Below are 12,949 nucleotides of genomic sequence, written 5' to 3'. Positions count from 1 at the left end.
ACAGAGGAGCATGTTCTACTAACTGAACTACAGAGGAGCATGTTCTACTAACTGAACTACAGAGGAGCATGTTCTACCAACTGAACTACAGAGGACCATGCTCTACTAACTGAACTACAGAGGACCATGCTCTACTAACTGAACTACAGAGGACCATGTTCTACTAACTGAACTACAGAGGACCATGTTCTACCAACTGAACTACAGAGGACCATGTTCTACCAACTGAACTACAGAGGACCATGTTCTACTAACTGAACTACAGAGGACCATGTTCTACTAACTGAACTACAGAGGACCATGTTCTACCAACTGAACTACAGAGGACCATGTTCTACTAACTGAAATACAGAGGACCATGTTCTACTAACTGAACTACAGAGGACCATGTTCTACTAACTGAACTACAGAGGACCATGTTCTACCAACTGAACTACAGAGGACCATGTTCTACTAACTGAACTACAGAGGACCATGCTCTACCAACTGAACTACAGAGGACCATGTTCTACTAACTGAACTACAGAGGACCATGTTCTACTAACTGAACTACAGAGGACCATGTTCTACCAACTGAACTACAGAGGACCATGTTCTACTAACTGAACTACAGAGGACCATGTTCTACTAACTACAGAGGACCATGTTCTACTGACTGAACTACAGAGGACCATGTTCTACTAACTACAGAGGACCATGTTCTACTAACTGAACTACAGAGGACAATGTTCTACCAACTGAACTACAGAGGACCATGTTCTACTAACTGAACTACAGAGGACCATGCTCTACTAACTGAACTACAGAGGACCATGTTCTACCAACTGAACTACAGAGGACCATGCTCTACTAACTGAACTACAGAGGACCATGTTCTACCAACTGAACTACAGAGGACCATGTTCTACTAACTACAGAGGAGCATGTTCTACTAACTACAGAGGAGCATGTTCTACTAACTGAACTACAGAGGACCATGCTCTACCAACTGAACTACAGAGGACCATGCTCTACTAACTGAACTACAGAGGAGCATGTTCTACTAACTACAGAGGAGCATGTTCTACCAACTGAACTACAGAGGACCATGTTCTACCAACTGAACTACAGAGGACCATGCTCTACTAACTGAACTACAGAGGACCATGCTCTACTAACTGAACTACAGAGGAGCATGTTCTACTAACTACAGAGGAGCATGTTCTACTAACTGAACTACAGAGGAGCATGTTCTACCAACTGAACTACAGAGGACCATGTTTTACCAACTACAGAGGAGCATGTTCTACTAACTACAGAGGAGCATGTTCTACTAACTGAACTACAGAGGACCATGCTCTACTAACTGAACTACAGAGGAGCATGTTCTACTAACTACAGAGGAGCATGTTCTACTAACTGAACTACAGAGGACCATGCTCTACTAACTGAACTACAGAGGAGCATGTTCTACTAACTACAGAGGAGCATGTTCTACTAACTGAACTACAGAGGACCATGTTCTACCAACTGAACTACAGAGGACCATGCTCTACCAACTGAACTACAGAGGACCATGCTCTACTAACTGAACTACAGAGGACCATGCTCTACTAACTGAACTACAGAGGACCATGTTCTACTAACTGAACTACAGAGGACCATGTTCTACCAACTGAACTACAGAGGACCATGTTCTACCAACTGAACTACAGAGGACCATGTTCTACTAACTGAACTACAGAGGACCATGTTCTACCAACTGAACTACAGAGGACCATGTTCTACTAACTGAACTACAGAGGACCATGTTCTACTAACTACAGAGGACCATGTTCTACTAACTGAACTACAGAGGACCATGTTCTACCAACTGAACTACAGAGGACCATGTTCTACTAACTACAGAGGACCATGTTCTACTAACTGAACTACAGAGGACCATGTTCTACCAACTGAACTACAGAGGACCATGTTCTACTAACTGAACTACAGAGGACCATGCTCTACTAACTGAACTACAGAGGACCATGTTCTACCAACTGAACTACAGAGGACCATGCTCTACTAACTGAACTACAGAGGACCATGTTCTACCAACTGAACTACAGAGGACCATGTTTTACCAACTACAGAGGAGCATGTTCTACTAACTACAGAGGAGCATGTTCTACTAACTGAACTACAGAGGACCATGCTCTACCAACTGAACTACAGAGGACCATGCTCTACTAACTGAACTACAGAGGAGCATGTTCTACTAACTACAGAGGAGCATGTTCTACTAACTGAACTACAGAGGAGCATGTTCTACTAACTGAACTACAGAGGAGCATGTTCTACCAACTGAACTACAGAGGACCATGCTCTACTAACTGAACTACAGAGGACCATGCTCTACTAACTGAACTACAGAGGACCATGCTCTACTAACTACAGAGGACCATGTTCTACTAACTGAACTACAGAGGACCATGCTCTACCAACTGAACTACAGAGGACCATGTTCTACCAACTGAACTACAGAGGACCATGTTCTACTAACTGAACTACAGAGGACCATGTTCTACCAACTGAACTACAGAGGACCATGTTCTACTAACTGAACTACAGAGGACCATGCTCTACTAACTGAACTACAGAGGACCATGTTCTACCAACTGAACTACAGAGGACCATGCTCTACTAACTGAACTACAGAGGACCATGTTCTACCAACTACAGAGGAGCATGTTCTACTAACTACAGAGGACCATGCTCTACTAACTGAACTACAGAGGACCATGTTCTACCAACTGAACTACAGAGGAGCATGTTCTACCAACTGAACTACAGAGGACCATGTTCTACCAACTGAACTACAGAGGACCATGTTCTACTAACTGAACTACAGAGGACCATGTTCTACTAACTACAGAGGACCATGCTCTACTATCTGAACTACAGAGGACCATGCTCTACTAACTGAACTACAGAGGACCATGCTCTACTAACTGAACTACAGAGGACCATGTTCTACTAACTGAACTACAGAGGACCATGTTCTACTAACTGAACTACAGAGGACCATGCTCTACTAACTGAACTACAGAGGACCATGCTCTACTAACTGAACTACAGAGGAGCATGTTCTACTAACTACAGGGGAGCATGTTCTACTAACTGAACTACAGAGGAGCATGTTCTACCAACTGAACTACAGAGGACCATGTTTTACCAACTACAGAGGAGCATGTTCTACTAACTACAGAGGAGCATGTTCTACTAACTGAACTACAGAGGACCATGCTCTACTAACTGAACTACAGAGGAGCATGTTCTACTAACTACAGAGGAGCATGTTCTACTAACTGAACTACAGAGGACCATGCTCTACTAACTGAACTACAGAGGAGCATGTTCTACTAACTACAGAGGAGCATGTTCTACTAACTGAACTACAGAGGACCATGTTCTACCAACTGAACTACAGAGGACCATGCTCTACCAACTGAACTACAGAGGACCATGCTCTACTAACTGAACTACAGAGGACCATGCTCTACTAACTGAACTACAGAGGACCATGTTCTACTAACTGAACTACAGAGGACCATGTTCTACCAACTGAACTACAGAGGACCATGTTCTACCAACTGAACTACAGAGGACCATGTTCTACTAACTGAACTACAGAGGACCATGTTCTACCAACTGAACTACAGAGGACCATGTTCTACTAACTGAACTACAGAGGACCATGTTCTACTAACTACAGAGGACCATGCTCTACCAACTGAACTACAGAGGACCATGTTCTACTAACTACAGAGGACCATGTTCTACTAACTGAACTACAGAGGACCATGTTCTACCAACTGAACTACAGAGGACCATGTTCTACTAACTGAACTACAGAGGACCATGCTCTACTAACTGAACTACAGAGGACCATGTTCTACCAACTGAACTACAGAGGACCATGCTCTACTAACTGAACTACAGAGGACCATGTTCTACCAACTGAACTACAGAGGACCATGTTTTACCAACTACAGAGGAGCATGTTCTACTAACTACAGAGGAGCATGTTCTACTAACTGAACTACAGAGGACCATGCTCTACCAACTGAACTACAGAGGACCATGCTCTACTAACTGAACTACAGAGGAGCATGTTCTACTAACTACAGAGGAGCATGTTCTACTAACTGAACTACAGAGGAGCATGTTCTACTAACTGAACTACAGAGGAGCATGTTCTACCAACTGAACTACAGAGGACCATGCTCTACTAACTGAACTACAGAGGACCATGCTCTACTAACTGAACTACAGAGGACCATGCTCTACTAACTACAGAGGACCATGTTCTACTAACTGAACTACAGAGGACCATGCTCTACCAACTGAACTACAGAGGACCATGTTCTACCAACTGAACTACAGAGGACCATGTTCTACTAACTGAACTACAGAGGACCATGTTCTACCAACTGAACTACAGAGGACCATGTTCTACTAACTGAACTACAGAGGACCATGCTCTACTAACTGAACTACAGAGGACCATGTTCTACCAACTGAACTACAGAGGACCATGCTCTACTAACTGAACTACAGAGGACCATGTTCTACCAACTACAGAGGAGCATGTTCTACTAACTACAGAGGACCATGCTCTACTAACTGAACTACAGAGGACCATGTTCTACCAACTGAACTACAGAGGAGCATGTTCTACCAACTGAACTACAGAGGACCATGTTCTACCAACTGAACTACAGAGGACCATGTTCTACTAACTGAACTACAGAGGACCATGTTCTACTAACTACAGAGGACCATGCTCTACTATCTGAACTACAGAGGACCATGCTCTACTAACTGAACTACAGAGGACCATGCTCTACTAACTGAACTACAGAGGACCATGTTCTACTAACTGAACTACAGAGGACCATGTTCTACTAACTGAACTACAGAGGACCATGCTCTACTAACTGAACTACAGAGGACCATGTTCTACTAACTACAGAGGACCATGTTCTACTGACTGAACTACAGAGGACCATGTTCTACTAACTGAACTACAGAGGACCATGTTCTACTGACTGAACTACAGAGGACCATGCTCTACTAACTACTGAGGACCATGTTCTACCAACTGAACTACAGAGGACCATGTTCTACTAACTGAACTACAGAGGACCATGTTCTACTGACTGAACTACAGAGGACCATGCTCTACTAACTACAGAGGACTATGCTCTACCAACTGAACTACAGAGGACCATGCTCTACTAACTGAACTACAGAGGACCATGTTCTACTAACTGAACTACAGAGGACCATGTTCTACTAACTGAACTACAGAGGACCATGTTCTACTAACTGAACTACAGAGGACCATGTTCTACTAACTGAACTACAGAGGACCATGTTCTACTAACTGAACTACAGAGGACCATGCTCTACTAACTGAACTACAGAGGACCATGCTCTACCAACTGAACTACAGAGGACCATGCTCTACTAACTGAACTACAGAGGAGCATGTTCTACTAACTACAGAGGAGCGTGTTCTACTAACTGAACTACAGAGGACCATGTTCTACCAACTGAACTACAGAGGACCATGCTCTACCAACTGAACTACAGAGGACCATGCTCTACCAACTGAACTACAGAGGACCATGCTCTACTAACTGAACTACAGAGGACCATGCTCTACTAACTGAACTACAGAGGACCATGTTCTACTAACTGAACTACAGAGGACCATGTTCTACCAACTGAACTACAGAGGACCATGTTCTACCAACTGAACTACAGAGGACCATGTTCTACTAACTGAACTACAGAGGACCATGTTCTACTAACTGAACTACAGAGGACCATGTTCTACCAACTGAACTACAGAGGACCATGTTCTACCAACTGAACTACAGAGGACCATGTTCTACTAACTGAACTACAGAGGACCATGTTCTACTAACTGAACTACAGAGGACCATGTTCTACCAACTGAACTACAGAGGACCATGTTCTACTAACTGAACTACAGAGGACCATGCTCTACCAACTGAACTACAGAGGACCATGTTCTACTAACTGAACTACAGAGGACCATGTTCTACTAACTGAACTACAGAGGACCATGTTCTACCAACTGAACTACAGAGGACCATGTTCTACTAACTGAACTACAGAGGACCATGTTCTACTAACTACAGAGGACCATGTTCTACTGACTGAACTACAGAGGACCATGTTCTACTAACTACAGAGGACCATGTTCTACTAACTGAACTACAGAGGACAATGTTCTACCAACTGAACTACAGAGGACCATGTTCTACTAACTGAACTACAGAGGACCATGCTCTACTAACTGAACTACAGAGGACCATGTTCTACCAACTGAACTACAGAGGACCATGCTCTACTAACTGAACTACAGAGGACCATGTTCTACCAACTGAACTACAGAGGACCATGTTCTACTAACTACAGAGGAGCATGTTCTACTAACTACAGAGGAGCATGTTCTACTAACTGAACTACAGAGGACCATGCTCTACCAACTGAACTACAGAGGACCATGCTCTACTAACTGAACTACAGAGGAGCATGTTCTACTAACTACAGAGGAGCATGTTCTACCAACTGAACTACAGAGGACCATGTTCTACCAACTGAACTACAGAGGACCATGCTCTACTAACTGAACTACAGAGGACCATGCTCTACTAACTGAACTACAGAGGAGCATGTTCTACTAACTACAGAGGAGCATGTTCTACTAACTGAACTACAGAGGAGCATGTTCTACCAACTGAACTACAGAGGACCATGTTTTACCAACTACAGAGGAGCATGTTCTACTAACTACAGAGGAGCATGTTCTACTAACTGAACTACAGAGGACCATGCTCTACTAACTGAACTACAGAGGAGCATGTTCTACTAACTACAGAGGAGCATGTTCTACTAACTGAACTACAGAGGACCATGCTCTACTAACTGAACTACAGAGGAGCATGTTCTACTAACTACAGAGGAGCATGTTCTACTAACTGAACTACAGAGGACCATGTTCTACCAACTGAACTACAGAGGACCATGCTCTACCAACTGAACTACAGAGGACCATGCTCTACTAACTGAACTACAGAGGACCATGCTCTACTAACTGAACTACAGAGGACCATGTTCTACTAACTGAACTACAGAGGACCATGTTCTACCAACTGAACTACAGAGGACCATGTTCTACCAACTGAACTACAGAGGACCATGTTCTACTAACTGAACTACAGAGGACCATGTTCTACCAACTGAACTACAGAGGACCATGTTCTACTAACTGAACTACAGAGGACCATGTTCTACTAACTACAGAGGACCATGTTCTACTAACTGAACTACAGAGGACCATGTTCTACCAACTGAACTACAGAGGACCATGTTCTACTAACTACAGAGGACCATGTTCTACTAACTGAACTACAGAGGACCATGTTCTACCAACTGAACTACAGAGGACCATGTTCTACTAACTGAACTACAGAGGACCATGCTCTACTAACTGAACTACAGAGGACCATGTTCTACCAACTGAACTACAGAGGACCATGCTCTACTAACTGAACTACAGAGGACCATGTTCTACCAACTGAACTACAGAGGACCATGTTTTACCAACTACAGAGGAGCATGTTCTACTAACTACAGAGGAGCATGTTCTACTAACTGAACTACAGAGGACCATGCTCTACCAACTGAACTACAGAGGACCATGCTCTACTAACTGAACTACAGAGGAGCATGTTCTACTAACTACAGAGGAGCATGTTCTACTAACTGAACTACAGAGGAGCATGTTCTACTAACTGAACTACAGAGGAGCATGTTCTACCAACTGAACTACAGAGGACCATGCTCTACTAACTGAACTACAGAGGACCATGCTCTACTAACTGAACTACAGAGGACCATGCTCTACTAACTACAGAGGACCATGTTCTACTAACTGAACTACAGAGGACCATGCTCTACCAACTGAACTACAGAGGACCATGTTCTACCAACTGAACTACAGAGGACCATGTTCTACTAACTGAACTACAGAGGACCATGTTCTACCAACTGAACTACAGAGGACCATGTTCTACTAACTGAACTACAGAGGACCATGCTCTACTAACTGAACTACAGAGGACCATGTTCTACCAACTGAACTACAGAGGACCATGCTCTACTAACTGAACTACAGAGGACCATGTTCTACCAACTACAGAGGAGCATGTTCTACTAACTACAGAGGACCATGCTCTACTAACTGAACTACAGAGGACCATGTTCTACCAACTGAACTACAGAGGAGCATGTTCTACCAACTGAACTACAGAGGACCATGTTCTACCAACTGAACTACAGAGGACCATGTTCTACTAACTGAACTACAGAGGACCATGTTCTACTAACTACAGAGGACCATGCTCTACTATCTGAACTACAGAGGACCATGCTCTACTAACTGAACTACAGAGGACCATGCTCTACTAACTGAACTACAGAGGACCATGTTCTACTAACTGAACTACAGAGGACCATGTTCTACTAACTGAACTACAGAGGACCATGCTCTACTAACTGAACTACAGAGGACCATGTTCTACTAACTACAGAGGACCATGTTCTACTGACTGAACTACAGAGGACCATGTTCTACTAACTGAACTACAGAGGACCATGTTCTACTGACTGAACTACAGAGGACCATGCTCTACTAACTACTGAGGACCATGTTCTACCAACTGAACTACAGAGGACCATGTTCTACTAACTGAACTACAGAGGACCATGTTCTACTGACTGAACTACAGAGGACCATGCTCTACTAACTACAGAGGACTATGCTCTACCAACTGAACTACAGAGGACCATGCTCTACTAACTGAACTACAGAGGACCATGTTCTACTAACTGAACTACAGAGGACCATGTTCTACTAACTGAACTACAGAGGACCATGTTCTACTAACTGAACTACAGAGGACCATGTTCTACTAACTGAACTACAGAGGACCATGTTCTACTAACTGAACTACAGAGGACCATGCTCTACTAACTGAACTACAGAGGACCATGCTCTACTAACTGAACTACAGAGGACCATGTTCTACTAACTACAGAGGACCATGTTCTACTGACTGAACTACAGAGGACCATGTTCTACTAACTGAACTACAGAGGACCATGTTCTACTGACTGAACTACAGAGGACCATGCTCTACCAACTGAACTACAGAGGACCATGTTCTACTAACTACAGTGGACCTTGTTCTACTAACTGAACTAGAGATGACCACCCATGTTTTAATGTAGAATAGTAGAACAAGGTGACTTCATAACGTGGGGTAACCATTTCATAACGTGGGGTAACCATTTCATAATTTGGGGTAACCATTTCATAACGTGGGGTAACAACGTGGGGTAACCATTTCATAACGTGGGGTAACCCTTTCATAACGTGGGGTACCCATTTCATAACGTGGGGTACCCATTTCATAACGTGGGGTAACCATTTCATAACATGGGGTAACCATTTCATAACGTGGGGTAACCATTTCATAATGTGGGGTACCCATTTCATAACGTGGGGTAACCATTTCATAATGTGGGGTAACCATTTCATAACGTGGGGTAACCATTTCATAACGTGGGGTAACCATTTCATAACGTGGGGTAACCATTTCATAATGTGGGGTAACCATTTCATAATGTGGGGTAACCATTTCATAACGTGGGGTAACCATTTCATAACGTGGGGTAACCATTTCATAACGTGGGGTAACCATTTTATAACGTGGGGTAACCATTTTATAACGTGGGGTAACCATTTTATAACGTGGGGTAACCATTTCATAACGTGGGGTAACCATTTCATAACGTGGGGTAACCATTTCATAACGTGGGGTAACCCTTTCATAACGTGGGGTAACCATTTCATAACGTGGGGTAACCATTTCATAACGTGGGGTAACCCTTTCATAACGTGGGGTAACCCTTTCATAACGTGGGGTAACCCTTTCATAACGTGGGGTAACCCTTTCATAACGTGGGGTAACCCTTTCATAACGTGGGGTAACCCTTTCATAACGTGGGGTAACCCTTTCATAACGTGGGGTAACCCTTTCATAACGTGGGGTAACCATTTCATAACGTGGGGTAACCATTTCATAACGTGGGGTAACCATTTCATAACGTGGGGTAACCATTTCATGGTTGTGTATCAGCAGCTTTGCTCTTGTCAGTCACTGCCAGTCAGTCCATTAGCCATGTCGGCTAACACATTTTAAATGAGTAAATTGGTCTGAAACTTGTCTTGGTCTTGAATCGGTCTTGCTTTAGGTGGTCTCCAACACCGCTGATGCTAGACATGTAACTCAGTGGCCTCTGAAATGTCTGACACACATAACACCATGTTGATGTGCTGACCCTGTGTCATGTCTGACCGTTACATTGATGTCTTAATCCTGTTAGTAACATTGATGTCTTAACCCTGTTACACAGTAACCCTGTTGTGTCCTAACCCTGTTACAGTAACCCTGTTGTGTCCTAACCCCGTTGTGTAACCCTGTTACACAGTAACCCTGTTGTGTCCTAACCCTGTTACAGTAACCCTGTTGTGTCCTAACCCCGTTGTGTAACCCTGTTGTGTAACCCTGTTGTGTCCTAACCCTGTTACAGTAACCCTGTTGTGTCCTAACCCCGTTGTGTAACCCTGTTACACAGTAACCCTGTTGTGTCCTAACCCTGTTACAGTAACCCTGTTGTGTCCTAACCCCGTTGTGTAACCCTGTTGTGTAACCCTGTTGTGTCCTAACCCTGTTACAGTAACCCTGTTGTGTCCTAACCCCGTTGTGTAACCCTGTTACACAGTAACCCTGTTGTGTCCTAACCCCGTTGTGTAACCCTGTTACACAGTAACCCTGTTGTGTCCTAACCCTGTTACAGTAACCCTGTTGTGTCCTAACCCCGTTGTGTAACCCTGTTGTGTAACCCTGTTGTGTCCTAACCCTGTTACAGTAACCCTGTTGTGTCCTAACCCCGTTGTGTAACCCTGTTACACAGTAACCCTGTTGTGTCCTAACCCTGTTACAGTAACCCTGTTGTGTCCTAACCCCGTTGTGTAACCCTGTTGTGTAACCCTGTTGTGTCCTAACCCTGTTGTGTAACCCCGTTGTGTAACCCTGTTGTGTCCTGTCCAGGGGCTACCAGCAGCATGATGCTCATGAGTTCCTGCGATACCTGTTGGACCATCTCCACAGAGAGCTACAGGGCCGTCTCAACGGAGCCAAGCACCTTCCACCGGATTCTGTCAAAGTATCTACAGACAACCCTACTCTGCCACCAGATGGGCTCGCACTGCCCCTGGACGGGGTGAAACTACCCACCACAGGGGGCAAATGCTGCATGTAAGATCACTTCCTTTCTACTCTGATTAGAACGTAGTGTCTGTCTGGTGTTTCCATGTACAGGGGCCATTGGCCGGCCATTGCGTCTGGATTTCAGGTAGAATACAACAGTTGAGAGGAGCTGCACCCTGAAGTATATTTAACACAGCAGGTGGCTTAGGGGACAGACAAGGCCATACTCAAACATTTTACGAGGCGACAGTACAGAATGTCACCTTTTATTTTTAGGGTATTTTCATATCTGTTTTACCGTTTAGAAATGAAGTTACTTTGTTTTTAGTCCCCCCGTTTAAAGGTGTCGCTAAGTATTTGGATAAATTCACTTAGTGTATTAAAGTAGTCAAAAGTGTAGTATTTGGTCCCATGTTCCTAGGACGCAATGATTACATCAGGCTTCTGACTCTACTGCTGTGGTGAGAGTTGGTGCTCTGCTCTTTAGGTACGCTTGTCTCTGTGGTGAGAGTTGGTGCTCTGCTCTTTAGGTACGCTTGTCTCTGTGGTGAGAGTTGGTGCTCTGCTCTTTAGGTACGCTTGTCTCTGTGGTGAGAGTTGGTGCTCTGCTCTTTAGGTACGCTTGTCTCTGTGGTGAGAGTTGGTGCTCTGCTCTTTAGGTACGCTTGTCTCTGTGGTGAGAGTTGGTGCTCTGCTCTTTAGGTACGCTTGTCTCTGTGGTGAGAGTTGGTGCTCTGCTCTTTAGGGACGCTTGTCTCTGTGGTGAGAGTTGGTGCTCTGCTCTTTAGGTACGCTTGTCTCTGTGGTGAGAGTTGGTGCTCTGCTCTTTGGGTACGCTTGTCTCTGTGGTGCGAGTTGGTGCTCTGCTCTTTAGGTACGCTTGTCTCTGTGGTGAGAGTTGGTGCTCTGCTCTTTAGGGTACGCTTGTCTCTGTGGTGAGAGTTGGTGCTCTGCTCTTTAGGGACGCTTGTCTCTGTGGTGAGAGTTGGTGCTCTGCTCTTTAGGTACGCTTGTCTCTGTGGTGAGAGTTGGTGCTCTGCTCTTTAGGTACGCTTGTCTCTGTGGTGAGAGTTGGTGCTCTGCTCTTTAGGTACGCTTGTCTCTGTGGTGAGAGTTGGTGCTCTGCTCTTTAGGTACGCTTGTCTCTGTGGTGAGAGTTGGTGCTCTGCTCTTTAGGGACGCTTGTCTCTGTGGTGAGAGTTGATGCTCTGCTCTTTAGGTACGCTTGTCTCTGTGGTGAGAGTTGATGCTCTGCTCTTTAGGTACGCTTGTCTCTGTGGTGAGAGTTGGTGCTCTGCTCTTTAGGTACGCTTGTCTCTGTGGTGAGAGTTGGTGCTCTGCTCTTTAGGTACGCTTGTCTCTGTGGTGAGAGTTGGTGCTCTGCTCTTTAGGTACGCTTGTCTCTGTGGTGAGAGTTGGTGCTCTGCTCTTTAGGTACGCTTGTCTCTGTGGTGAGAGTTGGTGCTCTGCTCTTTAGGTACGCTTGTCTCTGTGGTGAGAGTTGGTGCTCTGCTCTTTAGGTACGCTTGTCTCTGTGGTGAGAGTTGGTGCTC

The 12,949-nt window shown here is 44.6% G+C and overlaps 1 protein-coding gene across 7 annotated transcripts in view; it reads left to right on the top strand.

Annotated features, from left to right (window-relative positions):
• usp3 (ubiquitin specific peptidase 3) overlaps window positions 1–12,949 on the top strand; it is a 93,996-nt gene that overhangs the window by 52,432 nt on the left and 28,615 nt on the right. For all 7 annotated transcript variants that reach the window (XM_045212791.1, XM_045212787.1, XM_045212789.1 and 4 more), the window contains one exon: window positions 11,238–11,444. In XM_045212791.1, coding sequence (XP_045068726.1) covers window positions 11,238–11,444 — 207 coding nt within the window. The remainder of the gene's footprint in view (window positions 1–11,237; window positions 11,445–12,949) is intronic.

Source organism: Coregonus clupeaformis, unplaced genomic scaffold, assembly GCF_020615455.1.
Source record: "Coregonus clupeaformis isolate EN_2021a unplaced genomic scaffold, ASM2061545v1 scaf0051, whole genome shotgun sequence".
Lineage (NCBI taxonomy): Eukaryota > Metazoa > Chordata > Actinopteri > Salmoniformes > Salmonidae > Coregonus > Coregonus clupeaformis.
The sequence above is the reverse complement of the archived record's forward strand: the minus strand, read 5'-3'. Positions and strand labels throughout refer to the sequence as shown.